This window comes from Talpa occidentalis, unplaced genomic scaffold (assembly GCF_014898055.3).
Source record: "Talpa occidentalis isolate TD23 unplaced genomic scaffold, MPIMG_talOcc4v2.1 talOcc4.6, whole genome shotgun sequence".
NCBI lineage: Eukaryota > Metazoa > Chordata > Mammalia > Eulipotyphla > Talpidae > Talpa > Talpa occidentalis.
Genome location: NW_023604972.1, coordinates 22808708 through 22829538, shown reverse-complemented (window position 1 = coordinate 22829538; position 20831 = coordinate 22808708). Strand labels below are relative to the sequence as shown.

Genomic DNA, 20831 nt, shown 5'->3' with positions numbered 1-20831 from the left:
TGTCAGCCTGATGGGGACCACAATTATGTTGAGTAAAATAAGTTTACAGACATTAATATTGGTTTAAGATCATATAGGACTTAGGTCTTGAATAAGTTAAGAGGAGGAAATAACTCTGGTTTGAGGCCACAATTTTCAAAACTGAATTTGAGCATGGGTAGAACATCCCTTCAGGAAAGTAGAAAGGGGCTCATTACTTGCATTTTGGGTGTAGAGACCAGAAATGATGAATGTCTTGCAGTAAGTAACCAGGACAGTCCTATATGGCAAAGGATGTCTTACTCTGAAAAACTTTAAAATACCTTACCAAATATTTATGTAGGCGAACAGTATGTTTATAATGATTCAAGTCTGGAAGTTCTATGCATAAAGTAATTTTTATGTTTTTAATATACATTCTATATTTCAGAAGTAGAGTTTCTTCTAATTGAAAGTTAATTGTGTTTAATATGTTTTGGAATTTTCTTAGCAGTACTTGGCATTTTGAAGTTGTTATTATTGACAGCAGTGCAAATAATGATATGTAGGTTGAAAACTCACCATTGTGCCTCTTTCAGTCTGCACATATAGGGGCTGCAGACACAGCAATTCTACCCATTGACTCAAGCAGCCAATGACTGTAGGCCTCGGAGTTGCTTACTGAACTGTATTCCACCTGTTATTTGTCTTTTTTCTGGAGTTTATGTGTATAGATAGGTTTTATTTATGAATTTCACTCATGATAGTATAAAATATTTGTGGTAGCAAGGGAGTATTAAGACAGATAGGATTGATTGCATTGGCTTAAGAGTTTTCAGGAAAGTGACTACTTGAAGGTTAATGAAGTAAAAGAGAGCTTCCAGAATCAATTAGGTATTAGATTGTCAGTGCCTGAAAGAATTTTATTCTGGAGCTTTTGGGATGAGGGAGTGATTGTATGTGTAGTATTGCTATCTGGCATGATGGATCTGGGATAGATCTGGTGGAAGTGTCAGGAGGGATTTCACTAGGGGCCAGGGTAGGAATTACAGCCTGCTAGGAACACTGAAAGTCTGAAGGAGTGGACAGGATACAAAACTTGGTAAATGGAAGGGAATTGTTCTACTCTTTTGGCAGTGTTTTGGGAAGACAGGTGAAGTGAAATTCCTTGTCTGACTTTTATTTATGTCTTCATCCTCTCTTTGGCACGTCTCATTTAAAAGGATGTAGCATCTTATACTATACAAACATATGAGCATGTATTTATGTCATTATTTACTTATTTAATTTTGTTTTGGGAATTTCTATGTAAGTACATATCTCTGTGTTGCTACTGGACTTATTATTGAACTCCAGTAGGAACATCACAAAGCTTATCAGCATTATGGATTTTCGTTAATGGGATCCATGAAAAAGCTGCTAGGAAGAGCTATTACTGCTAGGTTTTCTTTCCCATAGGTAGTTTTATGTCTTGTTTTACAGTCACAACTATATTCTTAATATGGGGCATTTATTGGCGCTGCCATAAGTCTCTGCCGGTATCTTTGAATGGACGATTTGATTTTTATGGAAATAGAGGCACTCGCTGCAAATGCTAGCAAATCTCCTAGCTTTATGGCTCAGGTAACATTGCTGACTGTCTTTTCTTTTGTGAGAAGGCTAGATAATATTTTGATTGGGGCCAAGTTTCAGAATTGGCCCTCATTCCCTACGTCAGTGCTTTTCCAGTAGAAATATAATGTGAGCCACATATATAATTTAAAAAATTTCTAGTACCCAATTTATTTTATTTTTTATGGAATTCATTTTACTGCATGATGCTTAATGATGTTATATCAATACAAAAGTATATCAATACAAAAGCTTACAAAATATTTTCTAAATCCATCTGGCATCGCATACAGTCAACCTAACACAGCCATCAGTCTATTTATATTATTGTGATGTGCGGTCATCCTTGTTGTGACTGGTCAACCAAAATTACCAGCTCTTAAATAACCAAATCTAATGATATAATAAAGTTTTTCTGCACCCATTTGAAAAGCAAAAGGTGAAATTATTTTGAACAATATGTTTTATTTCATTCGATATATCCAAAATGTTTCAACATATAATCAACATTTTAAAATTATTACTGAGCTGCTTTACATTTTTTCATGCTAAGTCTCTAAAATCAATATGTCTTATTTTTATAGTGCTTGACCCAGATGCAGATATTTCCTTGAAATTACTTTATCTATATTTAGATTTCATAATATTTATAGTTCAAAAAGTAGATGCACTTGCCCAACAAGTTCCAAACTTACTTAAATATTACCCTCCCAAATAGTCAAATATCGGTTTATATATTATATTTCAACTAATTCTAATTAAATTAAAGTTTTAGTCCTTCAGCAACTAGTCACTTTTCAAGTGTAGGAAGCTTCAGTGGCTCCTAGTGGCTACCATATTAGACAGCATAGCTATAGATTATTGTTAAAACCATGTATACCTAAGTGCTTTTATATTTTCCCAAGTTACTGTTTATGTAGAATTACTCCATGCCATGAATTCTCAGGAAATTGTTTTTACTAATTAGATGTATTCCTTAAGTCTGTAAGTACCTAGGGGAAAAGAGTTCCACATATTTGTGCTCTATCCCAGGGTGAGGGAGTGCCTTGCACATAGTAGGTGTCTAGAAATGTTTACCTTGTTAAATCCTATTTATTTATCAAATTGCAATTTAAATTTTACTTTCTCAGAAAAGTGTTTCCTACTTTCTGGTCTGGTACATGTTTCTTCCTTGCATTTTCTCATAGAAATAAGTTCTTTTCCTCCAGAACATAGATACTTATGTACTTGTTTGAGTAATTTTGTGGTAAATAACCATTCCCCTGACTAGTCTATAACTTCTGTTGGGGTTGCGGGGCGGAATGTGTATTTGGTAACGAAAGCATTCCTTGCTCCAAGTATAGGGCAGGCATGTGGCAAATAGGGAATAAATATTGGTTAGGGAATAATAGCACAGGGTCATTTAAAATATGAATTAGCAGAATATTAATTGTTAACTTTATAGATGTTGCAGTTTGTTTTGTGCATGGGAGAGGAAGATTTAAGTATTGTACATTCTAAAAAGTTTGCAAATTCTTAGTTTTTGTTCAAGCTTTTGTAAAATACACCAATAAATATACTTTATCTTAGCTTTCTCTCTACTGTCTTGGTATTCATTTTCTTGAAATCTATCACTTCACCTCTCTCTCTGCTTATAAATTCAGGTGCACTGAAGACAAAAAAGGAAAACTGAGTTGCAGAATTCATTTAAGGAGCTGAAAAGGCACAGAGCAAAAGCAAAGGCATAGAGGAAATATCTCTTGCTATTTCAGAAGAGTTTAAAATAAACCCACCCTTTTAATTACACCAGAGTAATGAGCCTTACCCACAATATGGGAAAATGTAACTAAAAATGTACTGTGAGCCAGTAGACCGGGTTGTCAGGTTATTATCTGAATCATAAAGTTGGAAGTAATGCCCATTAAAGGTTACTAGTTTGGAAAGGTTAGATTAGAATTAGGCTGCAAATATGAAGTTTCACAATTTGAATCATGTTTCAGAAAAACCCCAGCATTTAACTTTTTCTTCTAATGTTTCATAAAAGTATAATAAATGTACAGAAATATGCCTAGAAGAGTTCAGCTTGGTGAATTTTTACATCCAGATCAAGAAAAAACACTTCATCATCACAGTGTCCCAGGGGCTATCCACTAGCTTCTCCCCTTTTCCTGATCCCTGGGGTAATCCACTGTCCTGACATAGATTAAGTTTTCCTGTTTTTGTCTATTTTATAAATGGAATTTATGCATTATCTGCATTTGAATCAATAGATTATCATTCTAAGTGAGAGTCTTGATAGCAACTCAATGAAAAGGAGGTATGTTTTCAGTTTTCCATATTCTGTATCTAATTAGGTAGCTGGCAGTCTGTCTAGTTCTTTATTTTTCTTTTAAGAAACTTTGTATCGAAATGCAAGTGTGTGCATATGTGTACACACTCATAAACATTCACACTTTTAAAAATTTTACCCAAATTTGATCGCGCTCTGTACCCGTAGTATCCACCTCTCTGTGTTTCATTTTAAAGGTGTTTTCATATAACTCAGGTCAATCCACTTCATTTTTCCTAAGGACTGTGCAATGCTCTGTTATATGGATGTGTCCTCACCTAATGGGCCAGCATCTGTTTATTGGATTTCTCTTGGGACTTGTTCCTAGTCTTTGCTCATTTTCCCACAAGCTTGCTCATATTTTTCTTAATGATTTCAGGGGACTCTTTCTATATAAAAGATAATCAGCCCTTTTAAGTCCTCTTCAGTGTTTTTATTTTTTGTCTTTAATGTGTATATAGCCAGTAGCAGTTCTCCACTAGCGTCAGTTTTTGTGGTTCTTGGAATGTATATTGATTGAAGTGCAACAGGAGACAAACTCTGGATAATATTTTTTTAATGTTGTTGGTTTTGCTGAGACCTTCATGTTCTGTTGTGCGTACTGGCAAACATGTTTCTGGAAACTTGTGATTTGGAAAAATTGATGTAACTGATGTACAGTCTTTGTAACGATCATGCATTTGCTGGCAATGATTGGCGGATCATCTTTTTGGACAGTCTGATTCCAGAGCAAAATTTTCAAGTGAAATTTTTTCTGCATTTTGTGCTATAGCAGAAACCCTGTTTTTCTTTACTTCCATGTATTCTTCACAACTGGTGTTGGAAAAAATGGGTCAACAGTAACAAAAATAAATGTCCTTTCTCTTTGTTGGATCAGTGATTACATGATCTACAATGATCTGCAGGAAATCAGCAGTGAAACTTTTTGAAAAGCTTCCCTGTCTTTATATGCCGATACTTGGTTTTGCATCTGCTAAAATCACCAATAACATGTGGTTGTACACATTAAATTTGAAATTAATTTGTGTGGCACAGCATTTTGTTTCTGGACCAATATTTTAACAGTTTTATTGATGAATATTGTACTTTGGATTGCCCTGGTCTTCTCTTTCTTTGATTTGGTCTGCCACTGAGTCAGTGTAGATTGTGTTTTACCTGCATGTCTGTCTTCAGAAACAAGGTCTCTGTAGCTCATTCTAATCATCATTAATGATGTGAATGGTGTCATATAGGAAACTCATGTTTTCTGCCAGAAAGAATCTGAACATATTGGAGAACAGAAATTTATAATAATCAATGTATAACTTCTTTCTGTGATATTGCCATTTGTTTGTAATTATCCTGGATTCCAAAGAAAATTGTCATGGGGAACAGATTCCCAGTGGTGAAGATATCTGATGTAGAATATTTGCAGGCCAAGAGATGGTTGCGTTATAATTTTAATATTCGCTGTCTTTTGGTGACATCTTATGTTGTGTCTTCTCAAGCTTTCTTTACTAAGGAGCTTAGCTGTCGCACAGATAAAGCCCATTAGCCTGTAGGACGGAGCTAGTGATAAATACCTGGAATTTGGATAGATAGCTTTCCTATGTTTTCATTGTTAAAGTTATTTTTTATTGTTCAAGAAATAGTATCTTTCATGGCCTTGGGAAATCCTGTTAGCATGCAGAATACTGTGGAAATTTTGTTGATTTATTAAAAAAAAAATCTGGAAAAAAATGACCTGAACACCCCCCCCCCAGAAAAAAAGTGCTATGTCCAATGATAAAGAAAATTTGGACGCTATTTGCTAAAATTTAACATTTTAAACAATGTTTGGAAGGACTTTCAATGCTATGTTTTTTTCCTTGTGTGCTTTGTTATTTTGGGGTTTTAATTTCTCAAATGATCCCTCTTTTCAGATTTCAAATTATAACCCATTTCCTGCACCATTGCTGGCGTCCAGTGATCCATGTCAGAAGTACTTCCAGGTCAGATACACTTTTACATCTTTCAATGCAGAGAAGCAGTTGAATATTAAAGCCTTAACAAATATATATGTTAAATGATTGTTTTGCTGTAAAAGGTATGCTTTGCTAAAATAACGTGGTTTTCTAATGTAATAGAAAAGTAGATCATTAAAATGAGATAGAATTCATTGCATAGTCTGCTAATATCAGAATGTAAGAAATATTTTAATTGAGTATAACAGGAAAATCAAAGCAATTTCAAAATGTTGGCATCTAGCACTGCTATTGATAAGCCAGTGAAGTGTTAAATATGAATAAGGGAGGTGTTGGTATTGAGTCTCTGTAAGCTGCATCTTAGCAATAGTGGGGTATGTGTAGAACAGAGCTTCCCCAATTCTGTATTCTGCTTGAATGTAGTGCTGATTAATTTCAGGCATTAAGAGAGCCATCTTAATTTTATTGTATGGCCCTTTCTTTGTGTCATGATGGATGCTCGTCTACCCACAACGTGGTTTGGGTTTTAATTTTCAGCCTCACAGAAATATCATAAGGAAAAAGCAATTGCAGTGACTTTACAAATTAAATGTAGTATAGGACTTCCCATGGTAGATAGATCTGGGTATGTTCCATCCTTATTAGGACATGTACCATTCAGCATGTTCTGAGTTTTTCAATAAATAGATTTCAACCATGGATAAAGAGATATTAATCTCTTTAAATTCTAAAATTGAGCTTGTGAAGATTGTTCAAGCTCCTTTTTCCTTTGTTTGACACTCCATGTTCCATTTCAACAGAGAACTAAAATAAAACTTAATAAAACAAACACTACACTCAGCAGAGGTATATGAGTGTCAGGAAAAGATCCTTTTTGTTAAAAACAGCCAAAAAACAAAATGAGAGACTACGTTCACACAGGAAAATTAGAAACTTAGAGGTAATTTTTCAAGACCATCTAATCATACTGTGATAATTTGGCAAAGGAGTATATTTTTCTTGGTAAATATTTATTTGAGTACGTATGTTAACTTTCGAAAATCAGAGCAAATGCTTTTGTTCTTTCAACAAAAACATTTTAAATGTGAAGAATAGTTCCTTTTAGGACTCTTAATTACTTTGCAAGACAGACTTGGTGTCGAAACATTGAATGAACAAAGCTGGCAAATATATAAAATAACATGTTTTCCTCTAAATGAAGGTAAACTGACTAACTTTTAGAAATTTGTTACTGTCACTATATTTTCTTATGCTAATGTATTTGTTCTTCCTGTTGGTTGGTACTCAAATTGCTTTACTCATTGATAATTATATAAAAGATAATGAAACTGTTGTCCATCATGTTTTTTTTAAGATTTATTTATGCATACAAGAATCGGGGTACAGGCCAGGGGTGCAGGGGGTGAGAGGATTCACCAGAGACAGGGCAGGGAGCAGAACAGGTGGATCTACTGAAATACACTGCTGAAGGGAGCAGCTGGTGAAACAGGAGAGGTCTGCTGCACCATGTGGGTAGCTTCCTGGCTGAAGATCGAACTCGTGCTGCAGTGGTTGTGGACAGCTTTGCAATGCTGCAACTTAACCCCTTGCGCCACCAGGGAGGCCCCCAACATGGTTTTTAATAGCAACCACTACTATCATACATTGGTATAGAATGTAATACTGCACCAATACAGGAAAGCAGTATTCTTTCAGTATCATATTTCAGCCATTTTTTACTTGAAAATTCAAGTAACAAATAGTGAGGGAGTATCTGAATCAATAATAGGGATATGGAATAACTTCAATTTTGTCTTCCAACTCTGGAGTTGGGACTACAGTAAGCCTTAAAAAAAAAAAAAAGTAATAATTTAGACCATTATTTTGCCTGGAAAATTCCTGATGAACCTTCAAGATTCAACTTAAAAGTTCTTTCTGAAGAGGTCTTAGCTTATGACATAACTGCCTCTGTTTTAAGGATTCTGACATTATTTAAAGTTTCCTTTTTCCCTTTTGGAATTGATTTGAGACCCAATTTACCAGTTCTTTAAGAAAACCTGTGTCATTACTTTATTGCTCACCATTTTTTTTAATCTAAACTAGAATTCCCAAGCTTGATCATTGACCTATTCATCAGCCTGGGCCATAAAGTTCTACAGCTATATATTTTTTTGACTATTTTTTCCAAGTTATTTTTTTAAATTTTTCGTTTTATATTTTTTTGCATCATTTTTCATTTTTGCACAATGTATGCATTTTCATCATGGCTATAGTCCCCATACAATTCCCACCTGCCTTGTTTTGATCCTCCTCCCTTCTCCCTTCCCACTTCTTTCCCCAGGGTGTATCTGGTTTATAGTTGCTTTTTGATTTTGATTTTTACTTTATTATGATTAGTCTTTTTCCTGGTCCCTTATTTAGGTTTTCTAAATTCCTGCTATGAGTGAGACCATCTGGTATTTTTCTTTTTCTTTTTTCTTTTTTTAAAGATTTATTTGTTTGTTTATTTATACAAGAACCAGGGTACAGGCCAGATGCGTGGGAGGATAAGAGGATTCACCAGAGACAGAGCTGGGAACAGAACAGACAGACTGACGAAATACACTGCTGAGGGGAGCAGCGGGCAAGGCAGGAGAGGTCTGCCATGCCATGTGGGTTTCTCCCGGCCTGCTGGGATTGAACCCACTCTGCAGAGGCTGCGGACAGCTTCACAGTGTGGCGCTCAACCACCTGCGCCACCAGGGAGGCCCTATTTTTCTTTTTCTATTTTTTTAAAATGCATTCATCTTTAGAAGACAGTGACACTCTTCTAAATGATGAAAACAGCCTAGAAATTGGGCAAAGAAAAAATGCCCTTGGCATAAACATTAAATATCCAAGTGACTACTTTGACAGTCTTCTTAATTGATTACACCACTTCTGATTCATATTTCCTAAATAACCAATTGCCACATCTGCCAGGAGTGAGGTTGGAATGTCAGGCGTTCCCACCTGGGGTTTATTTCTCGTCCTTGTCCATGGTGGACTCTTACCTACCCTGCAAGACTGTGCTCAGCTGTATTTTTTTTTAATGTGTGTGATACCTTCTCTGAACCTCTCTCCTCAACCCTCAGCCAGTCGAGTTAAGTGGGCGAGGGCAGCCCTTGGGTGGGTAAGACCAACTGTTGAAGTCTCTGGGAAAGTTGCCTGTAAATCACTGTAGAAGTTGCTCTCCCAGCTTTAGAAACTTCCCAGGTTCTAGACCTGTGAGCTCTCTGACACAGTGACCCAAGCTGCCTGCTAATAACCTTTACCTCTTTTGTTCATAGAGGAGTTCTTATCATTTTTGTCACATTGAGGCTCGACTTTCATCAGTAATTTTCAGGAAACCAGCTTTATTTTGCTTCTCCTTCCTAAATGAAAAAAACGAAAAGCAAAAAAAACCACCCTAAGTTTATTTCATTTCCTTAGTACTTTGAGGTCTGGTTCAAAAGGCAACATTCCTCAGGGTAGAAGCTTTGCAGTTAACCCCTCAGGGAATGTAAAATTGCATAGCAGAAGACTGAAAACAGAGAACACATGAAGTGTCCTTCGAGAGTGGGGCAGATACCGGACCTCCTGAGCCCCTGGTCAGCTTCCAGTTTCAGATGCGTGGCAGGAATTGGGAAATGAGGGAGAGCAGCAGGTTGTTGTTGAAGACTTTTCTTTGGCAGAAGGCTAGCGGGCTCAGAGCAGAGAGCAGGTGGGCGGGTTCAGCTGCAGCCTTATGCCCTGGTTGGCAGATTGTGATCTGAGTTGTGGGGGTCACATCTCAGGGCTGGGGTCTTTGTGAATGGGTTTGAGAAATTAAATGAAATTAAAATGACTCTGGCTTACCTGGTTTTCTTTAGGCTTATAAAAAATACTCTTGTATTTACTAAAGCTCTTTTTGTTGCTAAAAGGAGAAATCCAACTAGAAGTGGTTCAAGCAAAAAAAAAAAAAAAAAAATCTTTAGGCTTTGACATCCTAGTTGTCCATGATTCAGGCCCAACTTGTTTCAGGGATGCTGACAATATCTTTCAAGCTTGCTTCTTTCTCTGTCTCTTGACTCTGCTTACTTGTTTGTTAAGTTCATACTTTTATAGGTTATCTCTCCATGGTGACACCTTGAAGCTCTAGGCTTTTTATTATTTTTTTAATAAGAGAAAAAAAGCCAAATAGAAGTTTAATAATAACATATTACTTCCTGTATCCATGGGAGAGACCAGCATGAATGAGTAACTCATTGGCTTCAGACACCACCTAAATAGCTTAACTAAGCCGGGACTTTGCAGGTGGAGAAAGGTAAGGTCAGTTAGGGAGGTGACTGGGGAAGGCAGGGTAGACAAAAGTATGAAGATTTAAGTTCTCAGACTTTTATCTTCTCTATCAAGAAGTGAAAGGAGAACACTTCTGATCATTCTAGCAAAAGCCTCAGGATTACTTTGTGAGTCACATGCTGTTCCTTGAAGCAGTCACCATAGCCATGGGGATTTGCTGCTCTGAGTGTCTGGACTTGGGTCATGTGCCCAAGGAAGTAAGGGGTAGAGTCATTTTTGTTGATTGAATGAATGAATGAGCATGGGAGAAGACTGATTCCTCAAGAAAAAGGGTGAAGCTCTCTCCAGAAAAAGTGGAAATACATGCCAGGCTATAATAAATGTTTCTCCATCATGAATGCAGGAGACTGATTGTTAATATTAACTTTTTTATACTCTTTTTTTTTCTTTTTTTCTTTTCTTTTATATATTTTTACATCATTTTTTATTTTTGCACAATGTATGCATTTTCATCTTGGTTATAGTCTCCACACAATTTCCACCCCCCTTATTTTGACTTTTTTATATTCTTAAATCTGAACATATACCTAGCTCTGGATTAGTAATCCATCCTATTGAATTGATACTGGAACTTTATAAGTCATGTTACAAAATAGCATGATGGATAGGTGTGGAGGTAATTGCAAAATTATAGGCACCGTCCACCTGCCAGAAATCCAGGAGCAGAGCCACCTCTGAACTGAGGACCTGCCTTCAGAGTTACTGGTATTTGCTTTTTCATTCATCATTCATTTTGTTTGTTTTATGTTCTCTTGAGTTCAAGCAACTGACACATAGTTGCTGTTCAATAAATACTTAGTGAATGAGTGAATGGATTAATGAATCAGACATTTATTGAGTACTCTCATATGCAAGGTTTTGCAAAAGACACTGGAAATTCTGGGAATGTAAAAATGAAAGGGAATGCAAATCAAACCCACCACGAGAAACCACTTCACACCCACTAGAATGGCTGTAACAAAAAATAGGCAATAACAAATGTTGGCAAGGATGTGGAGAAATTGGAACCCTCATATACTGCTGGTGAGATGTAAAATGTACAACTGCTTTGCAAAACAGTCTGGCAGGTCCTCAAAAGGTTAAATATATATATAAAGCATATGAGTTATACTCAGCAACTCCATGTCTTAGTATATATCTAGGAGAATTGAATGCATATGTGCACACAAAAACTGCATGAATGCTCATAGCAACATTATTCATAATAGCTAAAATTTGGAAGCAACCCAAATGTTCATCGACTGATGAAGAGAGACAACACATCGTAATCCAAACAATGGATATGATTTGGCCATAAAAAGGAATGAAGCACTGATACATGCTACAACATAGACGAACCTTGAGTATGTACTCAGGGAAGGAAGCCAGTCACAAGAGACCACATATTGTATGATTCTATTTGAGTGAAATGTTCAGGATGGGCAAAATCCATAAAAACAGAAGATAGATTAGTGGTTGCCAAGAGCCTGGGGAAGGGAAGAGTAAGAATGACTGCTGATAAGTACAGTTTGCTTTCTGGGGTGATAAAGTTCTGCAATTAGATTATAGCAATGGATGCATAATTCTGAATACGCTAAGCAGCATGGGATTGTACTTTAAAAATTGTGAACTTTGGGCCTCCCTGGTGGTGCAGGGGGAGGGAGCTGTGGGTACTAATGGTCCCTATGGTTCTGAGCTCTTCCATTGTGCCAGGCATGCGGTTAATGCCTGGCCACCATTGCTCAGTCCTTACAAGCTCAGTGAGGTAGAGATACCATTATTATCCCCATTTTAAAGTGGGGAGTTTAAGTAACTTCTCTGTTGCATCGAAGAGTTTGGATTTATTCTTAGGCTTTTTAACTCCAAACAAGACAGCCAACTATTAGAAGATTTCAAGAGGTATTATAAGCTTTTCTTCCTTTTAAAAAAAGAAACTCAAAAACTCCTTCCTCTTAAACCTGAGGAATGTGATTTCCCCCCCCCCCCCCCTTTTCATATTGAAACCCTTCTAGACCTGACTTCTTTAGCCCTTCTTGTCTGGGCAACAAGACCTTTTCATCACTCAGACCAGAGACAACCTTGGCAAACAGCCCCTGTGCTCTGCCACTGGATAAGAGGAGGGCCGCTCACATTGTGTGTGCTGTGCTGAACTCCCTGCAGCATGTCTTGTTAATCCTCACAACAACCAGCTGCTACTGGTGTCCCCATATTGCAGACAAGGATGCTGAAAACCAGGTGTCCGAAACCCTCCAGTAGTAGTAAGTAGTAGTAAGTAGTAGTAAGTAGTCCAGACAGAGCTTGAGCCTCATCACTCTGGCCCCAGTCCTGTGCTCTTATCCTCGTGGGCACTGCCACCCCCTTGCGGGGAACTCCTTCCTGCCATCTTAATCTTGCTGGGATTTTGCCAGCTTCTACCTATTTCTACCTATTTCTACCTTGGAGCCCATCCTAGCTGATGAAGTAACTCCTGGAGGCAAATGTGTGCTTCAGCGGATTAACCTAACTGCCTTAGTCCTAGAACTAATCATTTTATTTTGCTTCCCAATGATGCCATCATTTGATAGCAAAGACATACTCAAACTATGTTTAGACTTTGATCTATAAAAATAGTATATACAGTTTGTATTGGATTGCTCCATTATTCTGTCTCAACCCCCTCTCCATCCTCCAACCTGTGATTTCTAGCAAGCAGAGGAATTATAAAGAGGAAGGGTGATGGATTCCAAAGGCTGATGAGAATATGGCTGAAAGTTTTTATCTGTCACATCCAGGAAATAAAGGCTACTTAAGTATTAAGTTATCTAAAAATTTTGATGGTATTCTTTCTGGAAATGTTTATGGTTACAAACAAAGTAAATAAAAATTTCACCCTAAAAACAACACTAGATGCTCATACCTAACATTGTAAAATAGCCCTGTAGAAATTTGTTGCCATGCTTTTTAAAAAGCCAACAGATTTCCAGCTTTCTCATAATAATGTCACTCTAAATACCCAGGAATCTAAATATAATTTCTTGTTGTGTGCTTATATCATGGGCATATGTCTCAGGGAAAACTGTATGTGGGCTCAAGGAGGGCTCTTCTCATATCAGATGCTACTCTTGAGTAAGGTTTAATTGTAATTGTTTTTAATTTTAATTTTGGGGTTACACTTTGCTCTTCCATATGTGCTCGTGTCCCACTCACCCTCCACCAAACTACCCTTATCCCCTCCTCCCTGTTCTCTCTGGTAGCCATTATATTCTTTCACCGAGTTCAAGATTTATTCCTGCTGCATTTTGCCTGTGTATGTTCTTTGGTTATTTGTATTCCACAGATGAGTGAAGCCACCTGATGTCCATCTTTCTCTTTCTGACTTATTTCACTTAACTGAATCACCTTTAGGTCCGTCCATTTTGTCCCAGATAAATTACAAATTGAGGCATATATTTTCCTTAAAATGATAACAGTAGCCAGAATAGTATAAAAAGGAATTCTAAAAATTTAGTTGTCAGACTGTCATTTGAAAGGGAGAAACACAGTAGATTCTCTGTTCCTATAAATGAGGCCCAAGTGCTGAGGTGGAGTGCTGATACGCAGGAATCTTTATAGTATATAATAATTCTGAAGAATGAGGGCCCAGGTCTAACCACTTTGGGTTACAGCCCCTTCTGCCACTGTGGGTCACATGGTCACAGGTTATAAATCTGTGAGCTGCACAGATGTATACGGGTGTGGATAGAATGTGCAGGTGGGTCTAGTTTCCTAGAAGGAACAGACTGAAGAGTGAGTGAGTGATGCTTCTAAAATAGCCCACCCTGAGTATTTAATGATAGAAAGAGATGCCTCTAAGCTCCCAAACAGGGAAACTTCTTGCCTTCCTCTCCTATGGAGGTCCCTGTTTTGCCTGTGGGGTGGAAGAGGGAGTTGTCACAATGCAATTTTAGGAATGTTAGAAGCTACACACACACATACTGACTACCTTGCCTCTCTATGCAGCAGAAAGGATCAGATCAGAAAGAAGCCATTCCTTGTAAACTGAGAAATGTGAAACCTTAGGAATTGCTGCTGATCAATTTTATTCCTTTCAATTCTGAGAAACCTTTCTTTCGTCCTAGCAAGAGACACGTGGAATAAATCACTAATGCTGTGAACAATATTTCAGATAAATGCAACTGTCAGATAGTTCTCTGGGAGTAGTACAAAGGCACATGGTGACTGCAGCCAGCTGAGTTGGTATTTTAATTCAGTGGAATGTATTCAGACTCCTTTGGAGGCTCTAAAAGGTCTATAGCCAAGGGCTCTGTGCTGTGGTGTAAGTAGTGGTTTTATGTGTGTATGTTCTTGAGCAGTGAAGCCATTTCTTCAGCATTTCTGTTTAGTAGGGACATTAAGCCCAGGTCAAGTGTGTTAACAAATTGCAAACAGAGGTTTGATTTTTCTAGGCATTCAGAACATAATAGGTTCTGAATAGGTTGAGAAAAATGACGTTGGACATAGGGTACATCATTGAACAGTGACCTTTCACGTTAATTAAAAAAGCGGGAACCCCAGTGGAATTTTGAGCTACTTTTCTGTTGCTCTAAGAAACTACAGAGTCAATGTGGCATAAATGCTTAGAAAGGGATGATTTTTAAGCTTGTAAACTATGAGGACCAGTTCTCAGAAGGAAATGCTTTTATGTGAATTCAAAAGAGAGATATATTTTCATTCTAAGAAAAATTAGATCCTCAGACCTCCTAGTTTTTCTAGAAATTGGCTTTTGTGGGTCCACATTAAACCTTTTATTTGTTCCTATTTAACATGTGAGAACAAAGTGGAAATGGGTTAATTCTTGACGGATGTATGCAATGGAGGCATTAATTCTTCTGCTTTTCTGTACAAAATAGTCTGTGCACACTCTATGCTCAGTAGTTTAACCTGGCGGCTGTCTGATACCCAGTCTTTTTTTTTCCAGCTGACTCAGGTGTCGACACTTTGCCGGTGTTTATGGCCAGCAGCGGAACCACAGACGTCGCAAATCGGAACAGCCCGGTCACACCACCAAATACCCTTAATCTCCGTTCCTCCCACAATGAACTTTTGAATGCTGAAATCAAGCACACAGAAACCAAGAACAGCACGCCCCCCAAATGCAGGAAAAAATATGCACTGACTAGCATCCAGGCGGCCATGGGCCTCTCGGATCCAGCTGCTCAGCCCCTACTGGGAAATGGCTCTGCCAACATCAAGCTGGTGAAAAATGGGGAGAACCAGCTCCGGAAGGCTGCGGAACAAGGGCAGCAGGACCCCAACAAAAACGTCAGCCCCACTGCAGTCATCAACATAACTTCTGAGAAGTTAGAGGGGAAAGAGGCACCCCCTCGGGATTCCTCGGGCTGTGAAATTTTACCTTCCCAACCCAGGAGAACCAAGAGCTTTCTAAATTACTATGCAGACCTGGAAACCTCAACCAGAGAACTTGAGCAGAACTTAGGCAACAGCCATGGGGATGTAGAAGAGAAGTCCCAGGCAGGCCAGGGCCAGGCCAGCACCGTCATCAGCAATGGTGATTTGCTGCTGCAGAAACCAAACAAACCCCAGTTCAGCCCTGAAGATGGCCAAGTAGCCACCGTGTCATCCAGCCCAGAGACCAAGAAGGATCATCCGAAAACAGGGGCCAAAACCGACTGTGCACTACACCGGATCCAGAACCTGGCACCCAGTGATGAGGAGTCCAGCTGGACAACGCTGTCTCAAGACAGTGCCTCACCCAGTTCCCCGGATGAAACAGGTACCCCTGGGAATGGTGGGGTAGCCTCAAGTGGCACTTTCTTTTGGTGTTTTCCATTATTGATGGATAAAGTCTCTAGACTGGCCCAAAAAATCCACTTTCAGACAGAGAATGAGGTTCTTGGGGTAAAATTGGGCAGCTTGTGTGGAAAATAGTAGATTCCTCAAGGCTTTCATTTTGGCTCACACATATATCGTTTGTTCTGATAATCATTTTTGTAAAAGAAGTAGGTCTTCGGTGCTTAAGTACAGTGAAACATCATCAATTGAGAAACTACATTGCCAGTGCTTAGGTGAACTGTATCTATATATGATCGAAAAATACGGGGGGTTAAGCAGAATAATAAAAGACATACAATTCCCGGGAGCGTGATATAACCCCATCAAAAGAGAACCAACTGTTTAAAAGTCCTCAGAAGAACTTATTTATGTTCAAACTGATGAAAAGTTAAATGTTTAAAAGTCTTTTCATTAAAGACATTTCCCACTTGACCTTTACTGGGAACATTTTATTAGCCTTGTTCAAGTACTATTTGAAAGGAAGAAAGTGGCATTTTTTAAAAAAAATCTATTCAGAAGTTTAAGATTTTAAGTACTCTTATTAAAATGATCTTTCTTGACTTTTGTCTGTATTCATAACATCTTCAGGTTTTCAGAAGAGTGAAAATGGTGATAGGGTCCTAATTGTCAGCTACTTTTAATCTTATCTTCTCACAGCACCTGTAGACTTGTAGACTGATCACAAGGTTAAAATGCAGGTGAACTGTATCTTTATACAATTGAAAAATTCTGCATTTTGTTAAGCAGAATAATAAAAGAAATACAATTCCCAGGAGCTTGATATAATCCCATTAAAAGAGAGCCAACTATTTTTAAGTCCTCAAAAGGACTTATTTATGCTCAAACTGATACAAACAAACTTTTTTGTACCTGAATTCATTGCAAATAAGCACTTACACAATGGCTAATTTCTCTAATGTAGACCAGCAATTAGTCTAGTGGGTCCTAGGAATTACTTAATTTGGTACAGATAGAGCAAATAGAAAAGGTAAGACCAGTAGGGAAGGAAATAATGTATTTCCAACCTAGAAGGCAGAGTGAAATTATAAGATCTACAGATAAGGAAAAGAGAAGGAAAATGTTAAGACACTCATTTGTTTAAAAAATAAAGGAAGTATTTTTGAAGCACCTTTTAAAATCCGAGCACCTTTTTAAAAAATTGTATTATTTTTGAGATAACAATGGCTTATACCCCTGTATATAATTTGGGGGAACAGTTTCACCATCTCCAGATGTATGTTAACCATACCATGTCCACCACCAAAGCACCTGTAGTCCTCCATCATAATCCATTGGACCCTCAACCACCTTTGCTCCGCAGCCCTTACTCCCCCTTTTGTAGTTTCAGTTCTATAGTCAGTTCTGTATGTTCCTTTGTTTTTGTTTCTCTATATCCCACATGATTGAAATCATATGCTATTTTTCTTTCTCCTTTTGACTTATTTCACTTAGAATAACCCCCTCTACTTCCATTTATGTTGTTGCAAATGGTAAGATTTCATCTTTATAGCTAGGTAATATTCTCTTGTGTATGTATACACCATATCTTCCTCATCCATTCTGTCTGTCCTTGGGCACTTAGGTTATTTCTGTAACTTGGCTAACTTGCTAAACAGTGCTGCAGTGAACACAGGAGTGCATATACCCCTTTGAATTAGTGTTTTTGCATCTTTCAGATAGATACCTAGAAGTGGGCTTGCTGGATCATAAGTCTATTTTAAAAATATTGAGAAACCTCCATACTGTTTTCCATAAGGGCTGGAAAAATCCCAGTACTTTATTCTTCTTATTATTAATTTCACATTGATATCTTTATGTACTTATTTTTGAAGTTAATATTTTTTTCAAATGATGTTGATTGAGATAAAGGTTTACAGCATTGTATCTTTGGGAGTTATAGGTTTAAACCTCTACAAATCTGTATTTTCATACCATGCCTACCACCAGTGCCCCAATAATCCTCATACTTTAAATGATAGATCGCATCAGCTGGTGTAGCTAGATAAGGTAAATGGAGAGGGTACGATGAGAACATTTCATCTCATAAATGTCTGGACCTGCACATTATTTGGATCATAATTATGTTTAGTAATGTCACTGAGTTCACAACTCTATTACTTTTTGCCCATTTAGAGAATTCATATCCCATAGCTGATGGACATTGTGACCTGCTAGTATCTGAATCTTTATAAACCACTCTAGCCAAACTCTGCCTCCCTTTTTCAGTGCCTGCCTGTTTTCCTCTATGTGTGGCAGCCTTTCTGCTGCCTTTTCTGGCATGGCATTTCATGGTATAGTATGTTTAAATTTTACTGAAAGGTTTCAAATGAGCAGTGAATTCTCCCCTGTTCCTCATATCCTCCTTCTCCTTTGATAACCATTACTGCCTCCCCCCTTCTTTTTTTAATACTTTCTTTCAGTGAACATTTTAGGCATATATTCACATTTATAATAAAATTTTAAAAGTTACCCAAATTTTATACTAAAGATATTTTTACAGGGCTCTTACTGTTGAGAGATATATATTAATATACTAATATATAGAATAGTATAATATATAACATAATATAGGTCAACTATAACAATAGAATATAATACATATAGTTATACATGTACTAGTATAAATTATAATATTGCGTGTGGAATTGTCTATAAAATAATAGGGATTAAAAATGAAAGAAAATTGCCCATAAATTTATAATTGCTAAAGGTAGGTCATGAGGATTTATTATTCTGATTTTTCTAATTTAGTATGTTTAAAATTTCCATAGTAAAATGTTACAACATGAAAATAATGACTCACATTAGATTGTCTTAGGAATGCTCTGTTTCTGTCTATGTTTATATTTTATACATCAGTCCAGGCCAGGACATACCATTTTTCTACCTCAAGCTTTTTAAGGTTAGGCATGCCATTCCACCGTAGTCAAGCTCCCAGATTTATTTAATGATTCCCTCGCTGCTGAGTATTTAGATTATTGCTATCTATAGTGTCTTAGCTTAGTGAGTGCTGAGGCCATTTAGCCTGACAATGCATGCTCTGCCCCGTTTACTATGATGAGGTTCCCTCTGCTCAGCTCTTATTTGTACAGTGTTTGGTGCTGATTTCAGTTTTATATTAAAGATATTTTTACTTAGTTCTTACTGTTCAGAGATATATACTAATATATAAAATAGTATAATGTATAACATAATATAGGTCAAATATAACAATAAAATATAATACATATAATTGTAAATGTTCTAGTATAAATTATACTATTGTGCATGGAATTTTCTACAGAGCCCATTACAGTGTTTGGCATGTGGTGTTACTGGATAGAGCTTTCTGACATGTTGAGAAGATATGTATAGTTTTCTGTCTTAAAGTTGGATTTAGGGACCTTTGAATTTTAAAGTGGAGGATGATAGTGTGGTGATGGCTCTTAATGAGTCTCTAAGGATAGATGTTTTGAATCAAATGTACTCCAAAGGATATGTGAGATGTGACTCTAAAGCAAAGAGGTGGCATTTAAAAAAAAAAACAAAAAATGCCAGGCCTGTGCTTTTCTTCAAAAGGGTCACTTTGGAATCTGCATCTTTTTCAGTATGCAGCCATGTTGCAAAATACCATTATTAATAATATTTGGAAGTTGTTTTGGAATTTCCTCAGAACCAGTGGTGAACTCTTACTGAAAAGAAACCTCTTTATTTCATGATCACATGTTCATGAATCAGGAAGTGACTACTACATAAATTAGTGAGTAAAATAAAGGAAGCGATTATATTCAGCATTGGTTTGTATTTTGACTTCATCTTTTCAGTGAAGCACACTATTAAATGTTTACAATGATTACAATGAACTTAAACATCGTATGTTTCACTTCTAATGAAATAGTGTTTATTATGTATTTATGTAGCACATAGGATGTGTTTTATATAGTTTAGATAATAAACACAAATACTGTTCAAACAAAAATAGGAGCAAATATTCTCTAAGATGCTAGTATGCAGTGTCATATATTTACATAAGAAGTGTATCTATTTGCATATTTATTTGCTTGTGTTAACTAAGTATTCATCATAGGCATGTGTGTTTTATGACTAAATCATGACACAATTAACTGGATTGTAGACTATTCTTTGGGAAGCCTTGAAAAATAGAATAGACTCATTTCTACCTTAGGGGTAGAACCTTTCCAAGTTAGAATGCTATTTATAAAATAAAACACACTGCCTTCCCCAGAGATTGTCTATTTTCTATTTCCTTTCTTTCCCAACTGGCCCCTCCAGCATTTTAGTAACTTTCTTGCAAAATCAATCATGTATATAATATGTTGCTCTTCTTTTTCTCCTATGTATTCTACCCTTTGAGAAGAGACTATTAGATTAAAAAAAAAGCATCAGTTTAATCACTGAATTTCATAGGAGTTTAGAAAACTTCATGAGTGACTTGATCCCAATTCTAGGAAGAAAGGATTGCATCGTTTTGGTATTTGAAAAGTGAGAATTTATAATCTAGTTAGGATTTTGCCAGAGATACAGTTCCTCCATGGCCAGAGGTAAGCTAGATAAATACAGATTGGTCTCAATATGTGTAGTCCCTCTCTTAATCTCCTGGTGTTTTATGTTAACTTCATAAAATGTTTGAAAGACACTTCATTTTGATGCCACCTGTGTACAGGTTTTAGTGCTCTGTTGGTATGAATATGTAACTTAGGTTTAATTTGGGCCTTAATAAAGTTGAAGATACAGAGTGAATCTTGTGTAAGAGCCATTTAAACATTAAGTTCACTGCTGAAATGTACAAACACAGGATATGCACAGAATAAAACAAATCTAATGCTTCATTAACTTAGCACTAATGGCATGAGCCTATTGAGAAGATTAAGTGAGAGCACCTTCGAGGAGTTTTTAAGCTCTGT

The 20831-nt window shown here is 37.0% G+C and overlaps 1 protein-coding gene across 11 annotated transcripts in view; it reads left to right on the top strand.

Annotated features, from left to right (window-relative positions):
* APBB2 (amyloid beta precursor protein binding family B member 2) overlaps positions 1 to 20831 on the top strand; it is a 359532-nt gene that overhangs the window by 180833 nt on the left and 157868 nt on the right. For all 11 annotated transcript variants that reach the window (XM_054688336.1, XM_054688339.1, XM_054688343.1 and 8 more), the window contains 2 exons: positions 5779 to 5847; positions 15053 to 15868. In XM_054688336.1, coding sequence (XP_054544311.1) covers positions 5829 to 5847; positions 15053 to 15868 — 835 coding nt within the window. In that variant the 5' untranslated portion in view covers positions 5779 to 5828. The remainder of the gene's footprint in view (positions 1 to 5778; positions 5848 to 15052; positions 15869 to 20831) is intronic.